General features: G+C 35.3%; 1 protein-coding gene across 1 annotated transcript in view; it reads left to right on the top strand.

Annotated features, from left to right (window-relative positions):
* LOC145664075 (suppressor of lurcher protein 1-like) overlaps positions 1-27,873 on the top strand; it is a 938,444-nt gene that overhangs the window by 635,631 nt on the left and 274,940 nt on the right. Inside the window, exon 5 of the mRNA XM_081730414.1 lies at positions 16,874-17,088. Coding sequence (XP_081586540.1) covers positions 16,874-17,088 — 215 coding nt within the window. The remainder of the gene's footprint in view (positions 1-16,873; positions 17,089-27,873) is intronic.

Genomic DNA, 27,873 nt, shown 5'->3' on the forward strand with positions numbered 1-27,873 from the left:
AAGACGATAAGTAATTGTTAATTACTATTCTCAGAAAATCTGATAGAATTAGATTTTTTTGTAAAGAAAGGAAGAGTACAAATGAGGAGTAAAATCAAATTTTTAGACTACAACAATCATTTTTCTGTTAAACAAGTACAGTTACGTTAAGAAGTGTACAAATATTAGTCGAATTACGAAGATTTGGGGGGTTTGGTCCCGGTGGCCCCCCTGGGTGTTCCCCTATCACAAAGTGTAACTGTAATGTGCCTAGGTTTACTAATGAGCTTAACAGCCAGAAGCGAAGCTCAGAAATTACGTTCCTAATAGGAAAGTAACGCAGATATTTTAGCAGCAAGGTCACTTTGTTCCTGTATTTCCATTGAAACAAGATCTCTTACTACAAATATTCTGCACCAAAATGTCTACATTCTCAAATCTCCTCTTCACAGTCTCAACTTCTGTATTATTATCCAAAGCTTTCTTTGCTGGAAAAAATCTGTTATCCGAACTGCGATATATTGTACAAATATACGGTATCCGTATGTATACTACGGAAAACTGTACGGAGCAATGTTATATCCATACGCTACCGTATATATGTATTGCCTTTTTCTCGCTACATGTCACATCATGCCGCTGAAATCTATTACTCTTCCCTATATTACAAACGTATACGCATCTTATATACGTCAACTTTACGTTATATACGTCCATCTGTATACTCTTACCGCCTATATACAGTTCTTTCTTTTAGACGGAAAGTACGTATAGATGGAACTCTTATACGGAAAGTATTATAAAACATGTATCGTTATTTCTTTGTTACCTTCCCTGATTCAAATATATTTTGAATATTTATAAAGTTCACGAGATCATAAATGAATTGCACCACAGTTATGCAATTTTAGATTATATATTTTCCACATTACCTTATTTGTCATATTAAAATAATATGCATCCAATTATAACAATATGGTTCTTCATTCTATATATTTCTACATTACCATATCAACCAGATAGACAAGTCATAGCAACGAAAAAAAAAGTATCTCGATATAATACAAATATTTAAATTATTTTATATATTTTTCTTCTTCTTCTTAAGTGCTTGTGCCTTTAAAATAGCACTTTTGCCCGTAAATATTAACTATACTTAATAAGTACTTACAAATTATACATTATCTTTGTATGTGTGGCTCCCGAACTATGGGACTTCTTTAAATTGATCACAATTAAAGAAAGAATCCTGGACCGTTAAACATTTCATTTACAATAGTTACCTTACTTTTTGAATACTTTTATATATAAAAATCACAATTCATAAAACAATATATTATTTTCATTTTATCTCAATATCATTCTTATATTTATTCAATAATCAATTTTATTTTAATTCTATAAAATTATCGACGAGAAAGACATTCAAAATGTGGTAAATATGTTGGTTAATTTTAGGTCCTAAATAGATTCTTTAATTCGATGCCGTTTATACTTGTTAACAATAAAGCTAGTATGAGTTAAAATACAACGTAACATGTTTCATTTATTCAGGCATATTTAACATAAATTTGATAGACAACATTTGTATTGATGCATAGATGTAATTGCATAGAATGCGATGTAAAAATTACAATGAAATCATAACAATATTCAAAGTAAAGCAAAAAGAAAACTAAATGAATATGTTTTTTCGGGCGTTATAACTTTAAGCTTAAGTTACATTGCCAAAAGATTCGATTAAGTGGCATTGAATGGCACAACCTTGAGTACAGTTCTACATGTTATTTACTTCACCAATTCCTTGGTTTCTAATTTGAAAATTTTTGCCATCTATGTAATTATTACGAAATCTGAGAGTTCGTGAGAAATTAGCTCAATTATTTACATTATTCCTAAAAGCTGTATGATTATTATTTCTTTTTCTTCTGAAATTAGGTTCAGTCGTATTGCTATTACGAAAACATTTAACATTACCTCTCGTATTACGATTACAATCTTCTCTAACATTGATATTTCGAACAGGGAATATAATTAGCTTGATTTCTGTTATTATTACCTTGCAATCTTGTCTGACTCTCATAATTTTGAACTATCATTATTAAGTGATTAAAGTTAATACATTACGAAGAGATCAATACTTGCTGTAGCATAAACGGTAACAATATTCTTATTGATGCGATAATACGTGATTCCTGCGGATATGGATTGATCTGTTTCAAGTCATTATATCTTGAAATTACAAAATCTGTAATACTTTTGTCTACATTAGGATCAAAACGTCGGTTTCTAATTTGAGCATCCTGGTCTGCTAATATAAAATCATTTTCAAAATTTGCTAACAACGCATTTTTAAAATCTGAATAACTACGCAGACTACCTTTGATCGCTTTATACCATACTGAACAAGGTAGTAACAATATATGTGGCAATATTTTAAGGAAATTAGCCTTATCTATACCAATTAGATCACATTCTTGTTCGAATTTTTCCAAAAAGGTACTCGCTGGGACGTCTTCAGTTCTACCGCAGAATTTAGTTAAAGATCTGATTTCACTGAATTTCACGCGATTACACTTACTACTAAAATACCTTAGATGTCTTGGCTCTGCGTGGGTATAGTTCCTTCGACGTGGTCTTATTTACTCGTCATCGACATTAGAGATGGTGCCCTCCCTTTCAGAATAACCTTCTGATGGGTTGCTGTCTTCTTCACAGGGTCTTGATTCATTTCTCCTATGTTCCTCATACACCACGTTGAGGGCAGTATCAGGATTGCACTTTGCAGAACTGATTTTCTCTTTGATGGCCTGTACCTCTTCTTGCAGTCTCTGAATTTGATTTGTATGTTCGTTGACTTGTGTTTCTACTACAACGGTACTTCTCACCACTGCAAAGCTATGGCAATTTGCTATACCCTATTGTCGGTAATTTCCAATTTGGTATTTATTTGCTTCGTTACTTGCTCCAATTTAGAATCCATCTGCTGTTCTATTTGTTGAGTTACTTGTTCTAGTCTGGAAACCAAGTTGGAATCCATCTACTGTCCTATTTCTTGTATCGCTTGCTCCAATCTGGAATCCAAATTTTGTGTCATGGAATTTGTCTGCTGTCCAAGCTGTTGTAAAAGATCAATCACGTCCGATTAATTCTCAGTTGCTGGAATATGAATGTCTTCAACTCCTGTACTGGTATTCATTTTATCTCTTCGATATATTTTTCTTTTATTACGTAGTAAAATGCACTCCGTGATGTTGAGATAATTTACTAAACTTCTGACTAATCTCAAGGTTCCACGGTTTTGGCACCATATAAATATGTAACGTTATTCTTCGTTACCTTCACTGATTCAAATATATTTTGAATACTTATAAAATTCACGAGATCACAAATGATTTGCACCTCAGTTATGCACTTTTAAATTATATATTTTTCCACATATACCTTATTTGTCACATTAAAATAATATAAATCCAATTATAACAATATGGTTCTTCGTTCTATATAGTTCTGCGTTGCCATATCAACCAGATGAACAAGTTGTCATAGCAACGAAAAAAAAAGAAGTATCTCGATATAATACAAATATTTAAATTATTTCTTTATATTTTTCTTCTTCTTCTTCTTAAGTGCTTGTGCCTTTAAAATAGCACTTTTGCCCGTAAATATTAACAATACTTAATAAGTACATACAAATTATATATTATCATTGTAAACATACGTTTTCAGTTATACGTTTGTGAGGGATGTTACATATGTTAAGTCCAAAAACTACAGGATTTATGCATGTAACATGCATTTTACGTAGGTCATATACGTTTTTATCTCTGTGTTTCCTTCTAAATTCATCTTCATTTTTTGTAACAAATATTAATCTGGTGGTGTTAAACGAAGATAATATAAAGGAGGCTATTTCCTTCGCAGCCTGAATGCTCCAATCTCAGAGGTGTTGAATGTGACTTCTGACAGAGAACGTTGTGCTTGAAGAGCAGAATCTCTCATCGCAAGATCCCCACCACATTTCACCCTTATGCATACAAGAAATTTAATTACATACTTGAAATAATTATAAAATATCTTTGACGTAAATTGTAGAATCTTTCTTCATAAAATAATTGAAAAAGAAATCGTATTAGTCCCAGAAAACTAACGCCATCACTTTGCTATCACATTTCTGTCCTCAGAACTTCTTGTATCTGGGTGAACCCTAATATTGTAGCACAGTTTTCCACTTTTTTCCTGACGAATACCTTGGAAATGAACAACAACGTTTGTAGCAGAAAGTAATCAATGACGTTTTTCATATATGTTCAACTGTTCAAGAGTACACTTTACAAGGAAGTTTCTCATTCGCAGTCTTTGACGAGCATCGTGAAACATATGTTCCGTGGAGAGGCGCAAGATCTCTACAAACCTCTTCAGGACAAATCGTTTATCTTCAAGTATCAAAACGTGGATAGAATCCTCATTTCTATTGAACCAATGCAGTTCTCTTTTGTTCAGCAAATCCAGTCTTCACTTTGTACTCTACCGTTTAAATTCAGCAACCGTACACATTTCCTTGATAGTTATGTTTGAAGAACTTTCATACATACTTAACTACAAAAGTAATCAAAGAGTTATCATGAGGAGTAATATACGAACGTAAGTCATCGTTATCCGCTAAAATGTTAACAAATTGACCCCGTGACAACTCAGTCAAAACAATTGTTCTAGCTTGTTATTATCATTAAAAAGAATGCTTCCATTGAAGAGTTATCATGTGTAATAACAGTCGTGCAAACTTGTTCAAAAAAAACTTGACTATCTATCTTTGAAAAAAATCTGTACTCTCACTCAAGTTGGAATTAAGTGAAATAATTATCGATTTTCTTTAGTCTATCCAAAATGTTAGAATTTCAAACGTGCTATTGCCAGAATATGTTTTCTTTAAACCAAAATGGGTGGCTAAGGTTTTTTGAACAAGACTACATGTACGGACGTCCAGGCCTGTAGCCAGCGCAAAAGTGTATGGGAGGGGGCCGGCTGAAGTTAGGGGTGCCCGATCCAACCATATTATAGTTCATCAGTACATTATAGTTCATTTGCAAGCCTATCGTGAACATTTTAGGCTGGCCAGTAAAAATTTAGGGGGGCTAGCCCCCTAGACCCCCTGGATACGGGCCTGGAACGTACTAAAGTTATAATATTATAACTCCTATTTCCGTGATCCAAATAAGTCTCAGTCACGTTATTCTATAAATGAAAGAATAACTGTTATTATCTACATATACAATTAAATAGTTTAATAGTTTTTCAATAGTTGTTACTTAAACGAACCGTACATCTTTTTTATATAAAAACAATTATTGCAATTCAAAACATTGAACACATGTTAATTCAATACAGATCAATATCTTATCCAGTCCACAATATAAATGTAGATCATTCACAACATACTTCTCCAGATTATAAATGTATTACTGATCAAAATTTACATACGATTTACGATATACATGGTATATAGCTTTTATCTGAAATTAACATATTACTTATTTTTGCATAGTTCAGTTACGTTGACCACATTCACAAGTTTTCTGTTAAATTCAATATTCTGCAAAAACGTAAGTAATGTGTTATGACTATAGTTTAATACATTTTTTTTTAATTAAAACTAAAATAAACTATTACAGTTTCGAAATCTTATCGTTTTCTTCATCAGATAACGATAACTTGTCGAAACTGTAAAACTTTATCTTAGTTTTAATAAATAAATGTATTAAGCGCCATCAGAAAGTCTTATTTATTCGTGCAATAATTTCGAGAGTCGTGAAGAATTGAGTTATAAATGTTCTTATAACTGAAAAGAGCTAAAGATAGAACAGAAAAAGGAATAATAAGAAATATTAATTGCTTATATCGATGTCTGATGAATTAGTCTCCTTTATATCATGAGAATTTATTTGCATCAAAACATAATAATATTAATTTTCAAAACGTGAACGTTAAATATTTGTCACGAGTCTAGAGGTTCGTGGCTTTTCTGTACGGATTCCTGTGTTTCATTTCAGGTGCTACAACATTAAACTCGTTAGAGTGGTTCGGATTACATCTTAAAATGAATTTCCACGTCTTATCATTAGAGGTTCCACAAGGAGCCAGATTGCTTTCTAGACTATGGTCGTAGTCTGCTTGGTTGATTCATTGGAGCTTGCTGTTATTTTACAGCAGTGGGGATACATCAGGCATGGATCTAAGTTCAGATTTCAAGACTGGGCCATCAGGAATCGAACCCGTGACCCTGTGCAACAAAACGAGGGCGCGTTAGCTACTAGATCAGTTGGACGGGCTCATAAGCTCGATATGCAGAACAGAATCTTTACTTCTAAACAGAATACTGCGGTACATATTAACAAAAATAGGCGATATTAAGAAATAATATGAGGTTAGTGCGAATGAAATATCAAAATAGACACCCCTTGAAAAACTCACCTAAACAGGTGCATTTCGCCAACCCTTCCCCCCCACCTTGGAGTTTCGAAACAAAACCTATGTCGATCGTTTGTGATACGTTTGTGCCGGAATGTGCCGCAAAAATGTTCGTTTGTACCACTTCCGGTACAACGTTATAGGAGTTTTAAAGAGGGGGTTGGGGAAACGGTAGCCTCCAACCTTGGAATTTCGAAACAAAACCTATTCCAATCGTTTGTGATACATTTTTACCGGAATGTACCACAAAAAGTTTCGTTTGTACCACTTCCGGAGTTTTAAAGTGGGGGGCTGGGGAAATGACAGCCTCCAACCTTGGAGTTTCGAAACAAAACCTATGCCAATAATCGTTTGTGCTACGTTTGTGCCGGAATGTACCGCAAAAATTTTCGTTTGTACCACTTCCGGTAAAAAGTTATAAGAGTTTTAAAGTGGGGGGGGGCTGGGGAAATGGCAGCCTCAAATCTTGGAATTTCGAAACAAAATTTATGACAATCGTTTGTTCCGGAATGTACCGCAAAATTTTCGTTTGTACCACTTCCGGTACAAAGTTATAAGTGTTTTAAAGTGGGGGCTGGGGAAATAGCAGCCTCCAACCTTGGAATTTCGAAATAAAACCTATGCCAATCGTGAGCTAGGTTTGACCCGGAATGTACCGCAAAAAAGGTATGGAAGTTTTAAAGTATGGAGCTGTGGAGACTGCATCCTCTTAGTTTAAAACTTCTATGTCTTTCTAACGGAAGTGGTACAAGCAAACGTTTTGCAATACATTCCGTTACAAACGTAGTACAAACGATTGAGAAAATCTAAATTTTGGAAATTGAAAGGGGAGTTTCCGTTTCTACAGCCCACACTTTTAAAGTCTTATACTTTTGTAACGGTGCTGGTACAAACGAAATTTTTTGCATTACATTCCGGTAAAAACATACCACAAACGATTGACATAGTCTTATCTCGAAATTCCAAGGTGGGGGGTTCTGGAAACGGCAATCCCCTAGTTAAAACTGTCATACCTTTGTACTGGAAGTTATACAAACAAAAATGTTTGCGATACATTCCGGTACAAACTTTGTACAAACGATTGGCATAGGTTTTGTTTCGAAATTCCGAGGGGGCTGTGAAAACGGCAGCCCCCTAGTTTGAAAATCTCGTATCTTTGTACCGGAAGTAGTACAAACAAAACGTTTTGCGGTACGTTTCTGTTCAAAAGTAGTACAAACGGTTGGCATAGGTTTCATTTCGAAATTCATAGGTGCGGGGCTGCCGTTTCCACAGCCCCTCTTGAAAACTCATATAACTTTGTACCGGAAGTGGTACAAACGAAAATTTTGCTGTACATTTCGGCACAAACGTAGCACAAACGATTTGCATAGGTTTCTTTTCGATATTCCAAGGGGGGGATGCTGCCGTTTCCCCAGTCCCCACTTTAAAACTCTTTTATCCTTGTATCGATGGTGGTACAATCGGAACTTTTTGCGGTACCTTCCGGCACAAATATAGCACAAACGATTGGAATAGGTTTTCTATCAAAATTCCAAGGTTTGGAGCTACCGTTTCCCCAGCCCCCCCACTTTAAAATTCTTATAACGTTGTAACGGAAGTGGTACAAACGAAAATTTTTGGGGTACATTTCGGCACAAACGTAGCGCAAATGATTAGTATAGGTTTCTTTCGGAATTTAAAGGTTGGGGGCAGCCGTTTCCCCAGCCTAACACTTTTAAACTCTTATAACGTTGAACCGGAAGTGGTACAAACGAAATTTTTGCGGCACATACCGGCACAAATGTAGCACAAACGATTGACATAGGTTTTGTTTCGAAATTCCAAGGTTGGAGGCTGCCGTTTCCCCAGCCTCTACTTTAAATCACTTATAACTTCGTACCGGAAGTGGTACAAACTAAAATTTTTGCGGCACATTCCGGCACAAATGTAGCACACACGATTGGCAGAGGTTTTGTTTCGAAATTCCAAGGTTGGAGGCTGCCGTTTCCCCAGCCCCCACATTAAAACTCTTATAACTTCGTACCGGAAGTGGTACAAACGCACATTTTTGCGGTACATTTCGGCACAAACGTAGCACAAATGATTAGCATAGGTTTTCATTCGAAATTCCAAGGTTGGGGGCAGCCGCTTCCCCAGCCTAACACTTTAAAACTCTTATAACGTTGTACCGGAAGTGGTACAAACGAAAATTTTTGCGGTACATTCCGGCACAAACGTAGCACAAACGATTGGCATAGGTTTTGTTTCGAAATTCCAAGGCGGGGGGCTGCCGTTTCTCCAGCATCCCCCACTTGAAAACTCTTATAACTTTGTATCGGAAGTGATACAAACGAAAATTTTTGCGGTACATTCCGGCACAAACGTGGCACAAACGATTGACATAGGTTTTGTTTCGAAACTCCAAGGTGGGGCGAAATGCACCTCACCTAAACAACACATCACAGGGATACAATATGGTTATGTGTCGAATGTCATATGTTCAATTATATATAAGTGAATGTCAAAACGTGTAAAATCAAATTAAATATAAGTAATACTAAATTTATATACCGAGGTAGTGCAAACATATCTACCACCTTCAATTTCAAATAACCACTGAAAGAAAAGACATGAAGTCTTCATTTAAATTTTATTACGGTTATATATTTTGTCACTTATATTACAATATTTTGCAAATATTTTCCATTAACTTCAATGAGTATGCTCAATCTTATCTTGAAACCAAACTGTCAAGACTTTATGAAGGCAAACATGTCACGTTTTACTTCTAATTTTAGGTCTTCCAAATTCAAAAACCGTCTGACGCTCGTTAGATGTCAAATATATTCCATCAAAGTTTATAACTAGATTGTAGAGTTATTTTCAAATTTGATACATTACTCTGTGTAAATGGACGTACATTTTGGAAAGATATGGGTAGTTCAACTACACTTAAAGAAGAAATCTTCAGAATTCCAGTTAATTTTATAGAAAACAATTAATCTCAAAGTAACATGGATTAAACTAATGCTTTTCTACTTTTCGATACGCGCGTTCCGCCAAAAGACGGGAATACAGTATGTTCAAGTAAAATGTCTCGTTTATAAAAACTCTTGATTGACTTCTGTACTTAGCCGACTGGATCCAGTTTCTACTCAGTGTTGCCAGAGCTACTGATTTTGCAAGAGATCTCCTGCTTTTTCTACGTTCTACTGATCTACTGCGAAAGAAAATGAAAAGTGAACAATCTCCTGCTTTTTCCCTACTTCGAGAAGTTAAAGAAATACATTATTATTAATATTGAATTTTCATTTTTTCCTTACATAAAAGAGGAAATTCCTCTGTATGCATACACAAAGCTTCGTAGAGTATATAGTTCTAGAGGTTTGCTGTATAATATGAATACAAGGATACAACTATATGTCATCTTGTATATGCATGATGGTTGGCGATCTTTATGACTTACTGTAAGACTTACGAGTATGTGTTCTTTCAGATTGGGATCTGGGTTCGAAGAGTAGCTTAGATCACCTGTGCACGACGGTCAGCAAAAATTGTTTTACGTCACGATCACCTGCAAGGGTATCACATAGCTATACTATCGCTAGGTCCATGATAAGACATTTTCCCACCCCACTTTGCTCTTTCACTATATCTTACTTCACACACGTATATATCAAATATTATTGATATAAAGGGGGCATGAGGGTCTTACCTCTAAAAGATTACATAATCATCGGGAAAAAAATTCTTTATGAAACTTATTTTGAAGTAATTAAAGTTCAAATTTATGTTTTGTATGTATTGTTTTATTTTGAAATGAAAGTAATAATGAATTCTGGACTGCTTGTTTGATCACTGTCCCTTTAAGAATGGCATTTTTTGTTGTTCGCTCTGGATTTGCACTCAAATTCCGCCACTTTATGTGTCTACTGTTTTCTCCTGTTTTCTTTATCTTCGAGTCTTCTGCTTTTCTAACTGATCGGTCTGGCAACACTGTTTCTACTTTGCATTCCTATTTCTGCAAGATATATCTTAACATTGCCCTTCCATCTGAGCCTAGATTATTCTAGTATTTGTTTTCCAATTGAATTTCAAGTCAAAACTTTGAAAGCGTTACTACTTTCTTCCATTCTACCTACATGACCTGCCTACCTGAGCCTCTTACACTTGATAACCCCTAACAATGTTTGGTGAACGGTAAATTATGCAGTTACTTGTTATAAGGTTTCCGCCACTCCCCATTTCCGTTCCTCTTGGGTCCGAAAATCCGTTTGATGATTTTATTTTGAAATACTTTCAGTCAGTGTTCTTCCCTCAGAGCAAATGACCATCCCACATAGCACACGACATCCCTAGGACGTCCAATTTTGATCTCAATTACCCCATATAGTTCCCGGGATTATAGGGACAATGAGTAGACATCCCACGGACGTCCTGCATGGGACATCCTAAAGGATTCCCATGTAGGATATCCACGGGACATCCCGGATGGTACAAGAGATTCCAGGGAAATTCCACGCCGGACATACCTAGGACAACATTATCCCATGATTTACCAGTGAACATCCCTTTGATGTCTAGTTGAATATTCCGTTTACCGGGATATTAGCGGACATCTGGATATCTCGTGGAGGTCCAGTAGATGTCCCGGGAGCAAATGATCCCGAGTTGTCTCGTTGTCCATTGCGGATCAGTCTTCGATGCCCCGTGGACGTCCGTGTACTATGTGTGCATGTTTCGCAACCATACAGCGCAACAGGCATGGTTATCGTTTCATATATTTTAAGCTTCAAATTCCTGAACAGAATTCGCGACGAGAAAAGATGTTGAACTGAATAATTACGTAAATTTCCTGCTTTTAGTCGTCATTTAATTTCATCATGAATGGTTTTGGTATGTTAACATTGATCCTAGATATTTGAAAGTATCTACTTTATCGAAAGTATTATATTTAGTATTTTGACACTTTTTGGACACTAATCAAAAATAATTTCACGGACCGACAGTTGAAAACCACTGAATTAAACAATAGAATTGGCGCAGGTACTCAACGAGGTTATTGTTCCAAGTAAAAAAAGCAAATACTTTGAGAGTTACCCCTCTCCCCACGCATATCTGCCACTATTTCTCATACACGGCTTCAGTCACGAAATAGAACACTAAACTTCAACAAGCAACAACAATTTGACGTTAACTTTATCGTTTTGCCACCAGAGGCGCTAATACAATATATTACGTCAATCACGCTGTCCTGTCCCAAAGATCAAGCTTGAAATGACACACACCGAAGAATCCGGACTAGATATTTGTCTCAATTTTTTTGCCCTATCATTTGTTTTTAAAATTCTGAAAAGTAAATGACTCTATCTGTTCTTCTGGAAAATGTATTTGTCTACAATGGAACGCCACCATAAATTTCATGGAAGAATGCAACATTCTTGTAAATGTCTGGCCTACTTGTGTTCTTGTACAACTGAAATATAAAGTTATTTCTGGATTATGTTCTTAGTTAAGTACTTAGACACGTATATACAGTACGCAGCTACAAAAGTACATATGAAAGAAACTTATTTACTGTAGCCCAGTTTCTCTTCTTCCCAAATGTTTCTCCAGCGTTAAATTATAACTTGTGTTTCTAATCTGAATCCTCATTTATATTCATTCTGCTGTGGAATCAACTTTAATTCATAATTCAGAAAGAGTAACGCTGCAGTGCACAAACTAAGATTAAGTTTGCCATTATTAAAAAAAAGAGAGAGAGAGAGTAGCGTATGTTGCCCACGCATACACATGCTCTTGCCACTTTTGAAAAAGGTCAGCAGTGAAATGTCACGAGACGCAATTTGTTTCTGGTGCTTCATTCTCAGAAAGAACTCATATAACAGCATATGGGATCATATTCAGATAAATGAAGTATTTCATGTCCTTACGATTGATATAGTGTTTTCCATAATACAAGCTTTGATTTCTTTTAAATATTTAAATTAGATTTCAACTACTCGTTAAGCAAAAAAAAATTGTAAAAATTACTAATGTGTAACAGTTTCGCCAACTATTCACTTGGCTTCATCAGACGCTATGAATGCACAGGTAGTGAGAGATTTAATATAAGAGATAGAGAAAAAAATCCTGATTCCTGATTGGTTACTATAAGCTACAACAACCAATCACCTTACATCACATACCAAAAATGAAAAAAAAAAAACAGAAACAAAAGTCTTTAGTAAAAGGTGGGATGGAGAATAACGACTTTTTTCTGTTTTCTAATTTTTGGTATGTGATGTAAGGTGATTGGCTGTTGTAGCCTATAGTAACCAATCAGGAATCAGGTATTTTTTCCCGTTATCTCTTATATTAAATCTGTGTAGTATCACGCAAACCAATATAACTTCAAAAGCCAAAAGTCATATTTATAAACTCCTAATCAGAACAATTCTACTTTATGGGCACCCTATTTATAATAGGGAGAATATTACAGAGGTTGCAAAAACTGAACGATATTGGCTCAGATGGATTTTAAAACTAGAAGGAACTATTGACGCCATTTATGAACAAGCAGAACTATTACCGCTCGACAAAACAATAAATAACTTAAACGTCAAATATTACGACAAATTACGACAAAAGGATTTTTACCAAAAACACTACACGGAAGAAGATCAACAATATCATCCAAACCCTACAATAATTTTTCAAGCTTTAACCAACTATTATTATGAACGCATAAACGAATAAAAGCACAACCTAAACTCAATCTCACCCAGTTTTTGACTCAGTGCGGGCTTAGGACTGGCGTGGACACATTGGATGCGGCGAGACATCAGCAACCTTATCATCACCAAGAAGAGCAGCTAAACCAGCATATTGCCTACCTTCACCCCCACCCAATCCCAACTAGACCTATGCAAAATAACTCACTTATTACACAACTGTAATTACATAAATACAAAGTTAAAAAAAAATCTGTTACATAGTGCCATTGTAACACGCAGACTTGTAAACACACACAAATATACAATTCATTCTTTGGATAAAGTAGCTTATAGCTAGATATCCTTCCTACTCAATATGAGTAGGAAAATATGACAGTTCTTGACTTGACTTGACTTGACTTGTCTGATGAAGCCAAAGTGGATAATTGGCGAAACTGTTACACATTAGTAATTTTTACAATAAACATACAGTTTTGCTTAGCAAATAGTTGAAATCGAATTTTGATATAGTTGGCCAAAATATTTATTTTCTTCCTACACCTATCTAGACAATAATATATATATAAATCATTACAGAATTCGAATTTGATTACACGAAATTTAAACATTGATTAAGAAAAGTAACATACCTACTATACATACATGGTGATATTGTTGACAGTTGCAGTACTAAATAGTTTAAAAAGCGTTGGATATTCGATTCAAATCTGATTTTCAGTTAATACTAGAATAAATAAAAATTAAAAACAAAATTGTATAGAACAAGTTAACTTCATAACTGAGAATAGTGAGTAACTCCATCTTCCACATCTTTGGAAGTAGCATGAGAAATATCACGGAGTTGACAAAACTTAGTTTATAAACTCTTCAGTTGAAAGTGTTCATAAATTCCAGTTCATTCCAAATAAAAAACTTGTTCCATCTATTCTTTTTACTCATCATAATTGTAAATATAATATGGATACAATGCATGGACCCTAGGAGCAAAAAGAACCTCTTCGTGGAAAAGAACCTCTTCGAAATGATGATGTAGAAGAATGTAAATTTGACTCTACTGGAAGTTTTGCGTTGAACACCGAGACTATATGAGATGTAAATCTACAGTGTAAGATGTAATCCGAAGCACCGAAATGTGTTCAAGACTCTCCCGCCAGAAAAAGAACCAGAACCTCCATGTATCTAAGGTGCAGGTGCTAGCCACTGTTTTTTTCTAATTCACCCCAACCAGAACATGGGTTTCCACCTTCACCAGTTAATTATATTTCTACTTAATCCAGATACGGCAAGGAGACGAACACAGAAGCTTTGAGGACAGTTAACAATCCGACGAAATTTTGCAGATGAACTCGGACCCCCCCCCCCAATAAATTTCAATTAACGATCGTCAACTTAACACTTCAGACCGTTCGATTATTAAGTAAATTACACGATAAGAAAAAAGTGCTTGCCGTTTTTGACGTTTCGTTAATCTTGCGCTCACAGAGAGGAAACGCAATGACGCACGTGCCTCCCAAGCGATTGGGAGTTAATCTAACCATCGACCTTGTCTTCCCATCCGCACCTAGATCTTCCTAATGGTCGTTTTTCAATTGCACTTCCAGTTAAAGCTTTGAACGCGTTTCTATTTTCTTTCACTCTGACTATATGACCTGCCCACTTGAGCCTTCTAGACTTGACGACCCTAAATATGTTGGAAAAACGGTATAAATTATGCAGTTCCTCACTATACAGTTTCCGCCATTCCAGTTCCTCTTGCGTCCGAATATACATTTCAGGATTTTATTCTCAAATATTGTCTTTGTATAACTGAATAATAAATGTGGCACAGTAAGTTTTTGTTTAGATTTGAAATATAATTTAATCTAACGTGGTGCCATTTGGAAAAAAAAAAATCAATCTTTGTGTTGAATTGATACTGCAGCCTATGTTAAATAATGCATCAGTGTTGATATTTGCATAGTATTAAAATTTCATTTTAAAAAATCTATCAGTTTAAGAGTTACAAATTACAAGGACATTTTAAGATAATGTTCCATCCAGTATATATAGGGTGCTACGCTAAAATGTGTTCAAATTTCAATAAGTGAGTCCTCAAAAAAAAAAAAAAAAAAAAAAGGTTTTGTTATTACATAGGTTGAATCACCGACCCACTGGTACACATTTGTTCAAGAATATGTTACCTAGACAGTAGGATGCCCATCGAAGAGAAAATACGACTGAATTTTACCTTTGAGATCATTGCTAAGCTCTTGGCTATTCTTTCGCCACCTGTCGAGATTATTTACTATCTGTATAAACTCACCACTCGAGACTACTATACCATTCTAACAACACTACAAATCTACGAACATGTGCATGTATCTATGATGCGTTCTGTTTGCCTCTGTCTCTACTCAGATCGTGATCATTTCAGACACTTTCCTAACCACGCTGTGTCCAGGGCAAAACCATAGCCCTGCCTCCTCCTGAGAGACCTGTCTCATTTCCCGAAGATTGCATTAATTATTTCGGTTGATTGATCGGAATTAGTGTTCCTTTTTGGTACCGAAGCAATATGAGACCTAGATATACAGCTTAAAGTGAAATTCGAAATTTCAGTGCTCTACTACTGACAATCGAGACTGAGAATCGAACCCAAAACCTCGCGGACCAAAGTCACTGGCACTACCCACTAGACCAGCGTGAAAGACAGTGCATTAATTAAATATAGCTCCTAATGGTCATCATTCCACCTGCATCGTTAACAACGTCTACGTAACGCTGGTGACTATTTCCAGTATTTTCAGCATGTCACTGAATTTCACAGGCTTATCGATGGGGCATACACCTCTACTTGCATACTTTTAGTTCACTTTGTATACAGTTCATCTATACTGCAATCCTACGGTATCGCTTATACATTTATATATATATATATATATATATATATATATATATATATATATATATATATATATATATATATATATATATATATATATATATATATATATATATATGGTGTCCATAAAGTCCGTTGCCACTCCGTGTATCGTCGAAAGGACTGCGAATATGATAAAACGCAAAAACACGTCTATCATTATTTTAAAGGGCTTAAATTTTGAGTTATAAAAGGTTCATCCCAGATATTCCCAGATAGGGGTAAGAGGGGTTATGTTTTTGCATGTTATCAAATTCTTAGTTTTTCGAAGATATACGGAGTGGTAACGGACTGTATGGACACAAAATGTGAACCCCCGCCATTTTGGATGGTGGTCATCGTAGGGACTTGAAACGTTTGGCGAAAGATTTCTCTTGTTGAGTAATTTCCAAAGATATATTACTTGAACCCCTTTGCCATTTGAAATTTTCAAGTTGACCCCATGTATTCCTATGTGGAGGTGTCCGAGACGGACCTTCTATAGCTCAAAATTCAAACCTCTTTAAAAAATGATGGACGTGTTTTTTGCGTTTTCTCATATTCGCAGTCGATTCGAAGATACACGGAGTAGCAACGGACTTTATGGACACCCTATATATATATATATATATATATATATATATATATATATATATATATATATATATATATATATATATATATATATATATATATAATTAAATTAAATTTTCATTTTTGTTTAAAGATCCGATGTTGTCAAAGAACAAGAATATTACTAAAAAAATCACGATTATGCTCAGTAATTAAACTGTAATATAACGTTGCAATGTTCTCTTATTTATTGCAGTTGTTCACACGGTGATTTCCTGAAGCTGTTCTTGCATTTGGAGAGGGCTGAAGTAAACGAGTACACTCCTTGGTCGAATGTTCTGTGTGGAGGACTTAACGACATCCCTCACATCTTCTACAGCTCAGCGAACTATCTGGTGGTGGAATTTCACACCGATCGTCGCCCAGGGAACAATACAGGATTCATGGGGACATTCCGGTTCTTAGATCGCAGTAAGTACATACCTGAAAGTCCTTTTTTCTCCGTTAATTTGAGTGCTTCTTCTAGAGTAGAGGTTCTCAAACTTCTGGGTAACAGGATTAGTGGAAAACAGTTTTCACAGCCTTTTATGATCGGCATTAATAATATGTAGTGATAGATATTGTAATAGTTATTGTTGGAAATAATTTAAAAGAAAGTACGATTAACTGCGTATTATTATGTAGAGTAAATACAAAACAATTGTAAAGAAAACAACGAATTATCTATCCACCTATATAAACAAAAACTAAAGTGACTATGTTTGTGACTTAATCACTCTTCAACCACCCACCCGATCTCGATCAAATTTTCAACATAGATGAGGTTCGGACCTGGGTTGTTTTTTTTATTATTTCACTTTGACGGTGAAACTTTAGGAAGGAGGAGAAGCAGTTGCATAAGACTGATCTAAAATGACCGATATTAGTGTCGAATCTATAGTTTTCGGGGTTACTGAGATGAACAGTGACATTTCCGAATCCGTTTAAATCCAAATTGAGCCCCACAACTTGAGGAAGGGGGTGGATATATATATATATATATATATATATATATATATATATATATATATATATATATATATATATATATATATATATATATATATATATATATATATGATCGAAAATGACTGATATTAGAACCGAATCCATAATTCCATAGTTTTCGGGGTTACTGAGATGAACAGTGACACTTCTGATATCATTTAAATCCAAAATTCAGCCCATAGTAGTAATATTTAATTTTTATTTTTATTGATTACTTATTATTTTCTGATTGTTCATTATATTTTCTTTTAACAAGAGAAACACTGACCAAAGCTTAAAACCCACTGTATTTTAAAATATATGTTGTAACGGTTTCGGATATCTAGCATATCCTTCTTCAGAAACTATCGAACATAAATAAATATACATATACATACATATATATACATACATGAAAATACATACATACATACATTGTTATAAAATATTCTATTTTGTGAGGCGTAAGTCTCCGTGTTACTTTCCAACTAATCACATTTCGACATTTTTGGTTCTTATAAGGGCCTTTCTTATTTTCTTCTTGTTTACGCTCTCCAAACTTTCTTGACATAATTCATTAATAGATAAGCCCTCTGTCCAGTTCATCAGTTTATCTCTTCCTACCTTCTTTATCCAATCTGCTTCTTTCCACTTCCTTATTATCATTCTTTTCTCCATCTCCAATACTTCCGTCTTATCCCACTTAATTCCATGATTAGTCTCCTTGACATGTTTGTATATGGTATTGATATCTTTCTTCCTCCTCACTTCATCTTATGTTGTTTTATCCCTTCATTCATTCTCTTTCCTGTCTCTCTTATATATGACATATCACAGTCCTCACATCATACCATGTAGATGACTCCTTCTTCCTCTTCTTTGATCTTTTTGGTGCCTTTTCTATTTTTCTTCTTTATTGATTTTAATAAACTTTCTCCACTCTTTCTATAAGATCTGACCCCTCCTTTCTTCAATAAATTCTTCAGTTTCTCCGTACAGGAGTACGAAGGGAAATTTTATAACAAATATGATAAGAATAGAAATGCTGGAGGACGAAGAGGAAGGAAGGAAGGAGAGCATAGAGAAATTCTACAGTTAGAGAAGAATGGTTTCAGCAAGGAGTTAGGGATGGAAGAGGAACGCAGGAAGAGGAAGAGAGGGAGAAAGAAGAATGAAGAGGATGAGAGTGGAAAATGGCATGGTATAGAAAGTATGGGAGAAGAAACGGAGAAACTGAAGAATTTATTGAAGAAAGGAGGGGTCAGGACTTATAGAAAAAGTGGAAAAAGTTTATTAAGATGAATAAAAAAAGAATAGAAAAGGTGCCAAAAAGATCAAAGAAGAGGAAGAAGGAGTCATCTACATGGTATGATGTGAGGACTGTGATATGTCATATATAAGAGTGACAGGAAAGAGAATGAATGAAGGGATAAAACAACATAAGATGAAGTGAGGAGGAAGAAAGATATCAATGCCATATACAAACATGTTAAGGAGACTAATCACGGAATTAAGTGGGATAAGACGGAAGTATTGGAGATGGAGAAAAGAATGATAATAAGGAAGTGGAAAGAAGCAGATTGAATAAAGAAGGTAGGAAGAGATAAACTAATGAACTGGACAGGGGGATTATCTATTAATGAATTATGACAAGGAAGTTTGGAAAGCGTAAACAAGAAGGAAATAAGAAAGGCCCTTATAAGAACCAAAAATGTCGAAATGTGATTAGTTGGAAAGTAACACGGAGACTTACGGGATTGGCTGAAGGCCTCAGCAAATAGAATATTTTTATAACAATGACTATACGTATATATGTATGTTAAAAGAATTTAAAATTTTTCATAACAATGACTATATATATGTCTGTTAAAAGAATTTAAACTTTGTCATAACAGTGACTATATATATACAGGGTGTTTCAAAACAATACCGACAATGTTTGGGAGCTGATTCCTGACACCAAGATAAGACAAAAAGTATAGACCATTCTGGGTGCACAAATGCTTCTTCTCGGAGTTATAGATTGCCAAAAACATGAATAAATGAACTTTAAATGTCCATAGCTCCAAAACTATGAGACCTGCCGTAGTCGGGTCAAGACCTCATTTAGGAACTAATATGTGCGCTATCCAAAAATACATGTTTCAGAATCCTGAGGTACTCAAGAAGCAATTGTTGTAGAGGAAGTTTGGCTACGGTCATATAATTTCAAGTACTGTTGAACTGCCTCTATAAAACTTGTTACGGAAGAACAGCAGGATTCTGAAACATAGGTATTTGGATAGAGCACAAAATAAAGTCTTGACCCGACTACGGTAGGTCTCATACTTTTGGAGCTTTGAACATTTAAAGTTCATTTTTTCATGTTTTTGGCAGCCTATAACTCCGAAAGGAAGCATTTGTGCACCCAGAATGGTCTATACTTTTTGTCTTATCTTGGTGTCAGGAATCACCTCCCAAACGTCGTCGGTGTTGTTTTAAAACACCTTGTATATCTGTATTTTCATTTATGTTTGATAGTGTCTGAAGAAGTATGTGTTAGATATCCGAAACCGTTACAACATATTATAATTTAAAATACAGTTGGTTTTAAGCTTTGGTCAGTATTGCTTTTGTTAAAATAATCAATCCAAAGCCATGGATAGTCATCCTATATTTTCTTTGTTCTATCGATTTGAGAACGCTTCAATAATAGTAAAACGTGACTGACTAACGGGAGATATTTCTAATTTATCTTATTTTAACCCAGTGTCTTAAGTCTTATTAAGTCTTATATTATGTAGTAATATTTTTTAAGAACTGGAAACACTGTTTCTACGAAATTTAGATTTCATTTGTCATTCAAGATGGAAAGCGTTGAAGAAAGACGGTGCATAAGGCACGAGGCACGAACATTTCTTCCAGAATTTTAAGTTAAAGTTGTTATTTAAGAGCAATGAACACAGTGCAGTTATATGTACTTTGTGGTTTATTTGAAGTGTTAGTTAAAAACCAGCGATTAGTAAGGTACAATAAAAACTAAAAACAAGTATTGGAAGTTTCGATTGTTAGAAGACAGTTCATTACCAGTTAAGTAAATCGCGAACATTTAAGAACATAAGCATAAACACCCAGCGAACCAGGAAATTGTCGCTAGTTTATTATAAACATAGATATCATACACAACATATCATAAACGTAACCTAAAACTTACCAAGAAAGAAAAAGGAAACAAAATAATTAGAAAGACAGAAAAGAAAAAAAAGAAAGAAGAAAAAGGAAGGAAAAGAAATGGAAAGTAAAGGAAATTATTATGGAAAGGAAAAAAGAAATGGAAAGTAAAGGAAATTATTATGGAAAGGAAAAAGAAAGAAGAAATTTAGAAAGCCGAAAAGAAAAAGAAAGAAATGAAAGAGAAAAATTAGCAACAAAAGAAAAGAAAAATAATTGGGCACTCTATTCTCTCTTAAAGGCGATATTTTTTCAACTATTTGCATTCATATGCAATTCCTTTGGCCTAAACAAAACAATATTAGTTAACCAATGAAAATTCGTCTTTTATAATTTAACTCTATTTAAAGATAGGAGTGTTGAGTTTTCTTCAAGAAAGGTAGTGGCCAGATTTTTTTTTTTTTTTTTTACAGGACTACACATTGGGATGCTGGACGTTCGGCTAAAGTACTCTTATTAGAATTATAAGATACCATTTTCTAATTCTTATTAGAATTAAGACTCCAGGTTTCCTTCGGAATTTATTTTACCGACCTTGGTGTGTAAAATTTCTGAGGCAAGAACCATACTTGACACATATCGGAATTACTACAGAACAAGGAAAAATTCCCATCGTGAGTTAAAACCAGACCTGGGATGCGCTGTTGATAGGTAGACACCACATCAGCTTTTAGTTCAAATATACTAATAATATTGATTTTCTAAACCATACCGTATAGTAAAGGAAAGTGTGTGTCCAACAAGCATGTCGTTGATTTAAAGAAACTAACTACAAGATTTCTAGCTGTACAATACGAAGCAAAAAACCTGCAACATGAAAGTTTAAGTTCATTGTGAAACTACGCCAACAACATAGGCAACCAATCTAACGTCTTCGTGGCATTGATCACGCCAGGGTAACCTTCGGCTTCGTCCCCCTGCACACTTCGTTTGGAGCAAGAAATGCATAGACCACGTGACTACAAATCACAAATTTCTCACAAGATGGAGTAATAGATTGAGGTTCTTCTCATTTCTCTTCTCATTTTACATCCTCAGTTTTAAAGAGAGAGAAAGAGAAAAAGGTCAACGTGATAAAAACTAAATAAAGAGGAATATGCGAAATATAAAGGAAAAGAAAACGTGCGCATATATTGACAAATGACACATGCACTTCAAAGGAGACCACCTCAAATTTTGTTATGAACCATATATAATAACTGTGAGAATCAGCAAACCACAAAGACATAATTACACACAGTAAGTGTTATATAACACATATTTATTTAAACAAATAAAAATGCTTGCAGAAAGCTGAAAATGTCTTTAAAATCTCAACCATAACTGAAACAAGAGATTACTTCTCTATTGTTTTTCTTCGTAGCATCCATCTACATGGAGAAATGAGAAATAGAGAACATCTTAAGAGATTCGCACGTATACAATATCGGAAACTGCTAAATGGAAAAAATTACAGTCTTTGGATGGGATTCGAACCCAGAACCATAGTATTAGAAATCCCACACTCTACCGATGTAGCTAGTCTGACAGTAATACCCTACTCCTCCATCATTACCTATGAAAGATGGAATGGAGTTTGCAGAAAACTACGTCTAACATGTCCACGACAGACCGCCTATAACCTATGTCTAATTGGTACTTAAAAAAGCTAGTTCTACACGTGCATAGAAAAGTAAAATCAAATGAGTAGTTAGTACACATCACTTTGTCTGTCTCACTCTATCTCTGACTATAGAAATCGAGGAAGAAGAAAAAAGTATAGAGGTGAGAACACAGGAAGAACAAGCAAAAATATAAGTTGCAGGAAACTGAATATCAAGGAGAGAGAGAGAGAGACATAGAGACAGAGAGAAAAATAGAGCAACGGAGCAAATGATTTAATATACATCGGAAAAGAAGGTTCACAACTGTGCTATACATTTAATGTATTGAATACTCTGCAGGCCCGTCTCCACGGGGAGCTAGGGAGGCCGGGCCCCCCCTAAACTTTGGCCGGCCCCAATAAAGGTTTCACGATAGGCTTGCAAATGAACTATAATATGGTGATGAAGTATAATATGATTGGGTCGGGCTCCCCCTAACTTCGGCCGCCCCCCCTATATTTTTGGGCTGGCTACGGGCCTGATACTCTGTTTCTTCTAAATTCCTTGCTAGATGACAAATATTAATTTGTAAAAACGTAGCAAATGCCCACGTTGTCTTGTTTTCTTACTGTTTCAGTAATAGTGGAAAACGTGGTTTATGCAACATAATAAATTACTAATTTTCCCACAACAATCATGTAGATGTTGTTGATGATTTTGAGTTTAACGTCCGTTCAGCAGCGAGACTATATGAGACGTGGACCTACTTATTAACGTGGAATCCGAACCATATGAGCTGCTGCCGGGAATCGAAGCAACCATGTACTGTTGGTAAGACATTTCTAAGCAAAAGAAAAAACTGATCAGCAAAATACATAAAACGATAGTCCTGCAAACTATTACTTAAAGAGAATTTATTGTAAAATCAATACATCCATGTGGCGGTATATAGTCGTAAAGTGATTAGAAAACTTAATATTAAACTGTCGATCACATTGTTTTAGTTATTTGAATTCAATGTCGTATAGATTCGGTTTTAGCTCCAGATTTCAGCGTTCTCACTTCGATTCTTAAGTTGTTGGAAAATGCATTAATCGAAATTATAAAAGTATACGAAATTTAACTAGCTAAAAGAAGAGAATAACATAAAAATCCGGATTAGAGTATTACAATAAACATGTGTATTTTGTTTAGGGCTTGCAAGTCATAGCTTATAGGAATTATAGAAAAAACGTTAGTTGTGAAAGCACAAGAAAAAAAGCAGAGAATAGACACAAACCTCAGGTGGGTTTGAACACGAGAAGGCGGAGGTAGTAGACTACTCTACTAAACCGCTCGGCTATATCTTAATTCTCTAGTACGTTTTGAAAAATATTGTCTAGAGTATTTGCACTTTACTTGTTTCTGTTTTTTTTTTTTTTTTGTCATATAATGTATACGAGTGGCGAATAATAGAATAGAACTGTTTTAGACGAGTATGAACAAATTTCCCAGACAAGTTGTAATCTTATATGTTAAATTGCACAAATAAATCAGATTAAATCTGTAAAGTGCTTCGGGGGTTTTGATGGAAGTTAACTGTTGCATAGTTACGAGCTTTTGTTTATGCCCACCACTCGATGGAAGTTATGTTCTTGAAAAATAGTAACTGCTACTATATTCTAATGTATTGGATTAAAAAAAAAATGAAAATATTTTGTTACTAACAGTGAGTGAGTATTTTTGCGTGCAACAACAGTTGATTACAGGCACATCTACTTCTTCCGCGCATGTTTTTCATAATACGACGTCATGTATAGCAATATTGTGCATTATCCTATATTCAAAGACGTTTTTAGCACTTTTACTTTTGTGTAAGAATGGCGCAATATGATCATTATGTACGTGAGAGTGTTATCGCTCTTATTAAACATGCGGGATTGAGTGTTCCTGAAGCAGGCGCTCGATTAGGCGTGCATCGTGCAACAGCGTTCAGATGGTGGAAAAAAATATGAGGAAACTGGAAGTCTAACTCGAAAATCTGGAAGTGGTCGGCCACGAGTGTCCTCACCGACACAAGACCAACGATTAGTTGATCAATGCTGTCGACAGCCTTTCATGTGTGCCCGACAACTGCAGCAGTCTACCGCCTTTCCAGGTGATGTAACTACAGTCCGACGGCGACTTCGGGCCGCAGGCTTAAGATCCTTCTGGGCTGCTGTTAAGGAGAGATTGACAGAAGATCACAAAGTCGATAGACTGGCGTTTGCAGAGCTAAATATTACTTGTCACTGGGACACTGTTGTCTTTACAGATGAGAAAATATTTTCCACTGGAATCTTTGGGCCAACACGTGTGTATCACCCATCTGGAAGACGGTTTGATCCACAATATATTGCCCGTTCAGCGCGAATGGGTCATGAGACGATTCACTGTTGGGGATGGATATGCGAGACTGCAGGTTGAGGTGGTATCCATCGAATTATAGGCCCACTTAATGGTAAAAAAAATGTTGATCTTCTCGACTTTATGCTCCCTGAAATAAAAGCACATGTTGGCGACGACGTACTCTAATCCGGATTTTTATGTTATTCTCTTCTTTTAGCTAGTTAAAATTCCTATATTTTTATAATTTCGATTAATGCATATTTCCAACAACTTAAGAATCGAAGTGAGAACGCTGAAATCTAGAGCTAAAACCGAATCTATACGACATTGAATTCAAATAACTAAAACAATGTGATCGACAGTTTAATATTAAGTTTTCTAATCACTTTACGACTATATACCGCCACATGGATGTATTGATTTTACAATAAATTCTCTTTAAGTAATAGTTTGCAGGACTATCGTTTTATGTATTTTGCTGATCAGTTTTTTCTTTTGCTTAGAAATGTCTTACCAACAGTACATGGTTGCTTCGATTCCCGGCAGCAGCTCATATGGTTCGGATTCCACGTTAATAAGTAGGTCCACGACTCATATAGTCTCGCTGCTGAACGGACGTTAAACTCAAAATCATCAACAACATCTACATGATTGTTGTGGGAAAATTAGTAATTTATTATGTTGCATAAACCACGTTTTCCACTATTACTGAAACAGTAAGAAAACAAGACAACGCGGGCATTTGCTACGTTTTTACAAATTAATATTTGTCATCTAGCAAGCAATTTAGAAGAAACAGAGTATCAGGCCCGTAGCCAGCCCAAAAATATAGGGGGGGCGGCCGAAGTTAGGGGGAGCCCGACCCAATCATATTATACTTCATCACCATATTATAGTTCATTTGCAAGCCTATCGTGAAACCTTTATTGGGGCCGGCCAAAGTTTAGGGGGGGCCCGGCCTCCCTAGCTCCCCGTGGAGACGGGCCTGCAGAGTATTCAATACATTAAATGTATAGCACAGTTGTGAACCTTCTTTTCCGATGTATATTAAATAATTTGCTCCGTTGCTCTATTTTTCTCTCTGTCTCTATGTCTCTCTCTCTCTCTCTCCCTGATATTCAGTTTCCTGCAACTTATATTTTTGCTTGTTCTTCCTGTGTTCTCACCTCTATACTTTTTTCTTCTTCCTCGATTTCTATAGTCAGAGATAGAGTGAGACAGACAAAGTGATGTGTACTAACTACTCATTTGATTTTACTTTTCTATGCACGTGTAGAACTAGCTTTTTTAAGTACCAATTAGACATAGGTTATAGGCGGTCTGTCGTGGACATGTTAGACGTAGTTTTCTGCAAACTCCATTCCATCTTTCATAGGTAATGATGGAGGAACAGGGTATTACTGTCAGACTAGCTACATCGGTAGAGTGTGGGATTTCTAATACTATGGTTCTGGGTTCGAATCCCATCCAATGACTGTAATTTTTTTCATTTAGCAGTTTCCGATATTGTATACGTGCGAATCTCTTAAGATGTTCTCTATTTCTCATTTCTCCATGTAGGTGGATGCTACGAAGAAAAACAATAGAGAAGTAATCTCTTGTTTCAGTTATGGTTGAGATTTTAAAGACATTTTCAGCTTTCTGCAAGCATTTTTATTTGTTTAAATAAATATGTGTTATATAACACTTACTGTGTGTAATTATGTCTTTGTGGTTTGCTGATTCTCACAGTTATTATATATGGTTCATAACAAAATTTGAGGTAGTCTCCTTTGAAGTGCATGTGTCATTTGTCAATATATGCGCACGTTTTCTTTTCCTTTATATTTCGCATATTCCTCTTTATTTAGTTTTTATCACGTTGACCTTTTTCTCTTTCTCTCTCTTTAAAACTTAGGATGTAAAATGAGAAGAGAAATGAGAAGAACCTCAATCTATTACTCCATCTTGTGAGAAATTTGTGATTTGTAGTCACGTGGTCTATGCATTTCTTGCTCCAAACGAAGTGTGCAGGGGGACGAAGCCGAAGGTTATCCTGGCGTGATCAGTGCACAAAGACGTTAGGTTGGTTGCCTATGTTGTTGGCGTAGTTTCACAATGAACTTAAACTTTCATGTTGCAGGTTTTTTGCTTCGTATTGTACAATGAGACATCTAGTAGTATTTCATATACTAACATTTCTAAGGTACCCGCAGATTCACTTTCTACGTTAAATTTTTAACTAGCAGAAGTTCTTTTTTTAAAAACACAAATTGGAGTGGTATCTAAGCTGCAACCTGTAATTCTTTTCGATCAAACGACGATGAAACGAGCTAACCCAATTCTGATTAAATTTGGTTCCATGGGGGGAGGGGGTGCTAACAGGTGAAATTGCCTCCCTATATAATTATTTGTAGTACGTCAATACACGTGACAATCAAACTATAACAGTTGGCGATCAAACGACAATCAAACGACCCAGCCCAATTCCAGTCAAATTTGCTTACATAGGGGAGTTGGCTAACAGGTCACCGGCTACAACAATGGAAAGGTCAAATCGTCGAAAAATGTTCACTTTGAGATTCCTAGATTACTTAAGACTGTATTGAATACCAGAATTTCAGCGTCCTAGAACAAATGATAATGAAGAAGCATTGGATTCGTCTGCAACAATTAAAAAATTATAACAATGGAAAGGGCAAAGTGAAAGAAATTTTTACTTTGAGATTCATAGTTTACCTCATTTTGTATACTAAGTGACAGAATTTCATTGTTTTAGAACAAACCCTAATAAGAGAAACATCGAATTCCTCCATTCTAATTGAAAGCTTACAACAATAAAAAGGTCAAAAGTCAAAATGTCGAAAATTTTTCATCTTGGGAACCCTAGATTACTGTACTAAATGCCAGAATTCCAAAAGTTCTAGAACTAATTCAAATGCAACAATTAGTTGAACTCAACAATGAATGAGTCTAAACTTCGGAAAATCTGACAGGAGCAATCGTTGTATACAGTCATTAACTTCAAATACATAGTTTAATATTCTTAGATGTTTGACATTTCTTGTACTGTTAATTTACATTGAAAAGA

This window comes from Thermobia domestica, chromosome 11 (genome assembly GCF_964235325.1).
Source record: "Thermobia domestica chromosome 11, izTheDome1.hap1.1, whole genome shotgun sequence".
Taxonomy (NCBI): Eukaryota; Metazoa; Arthropoda; class Insecta; order Zygentoma; family Lepismatidae; genus Thermobia; species Thermobia domestica.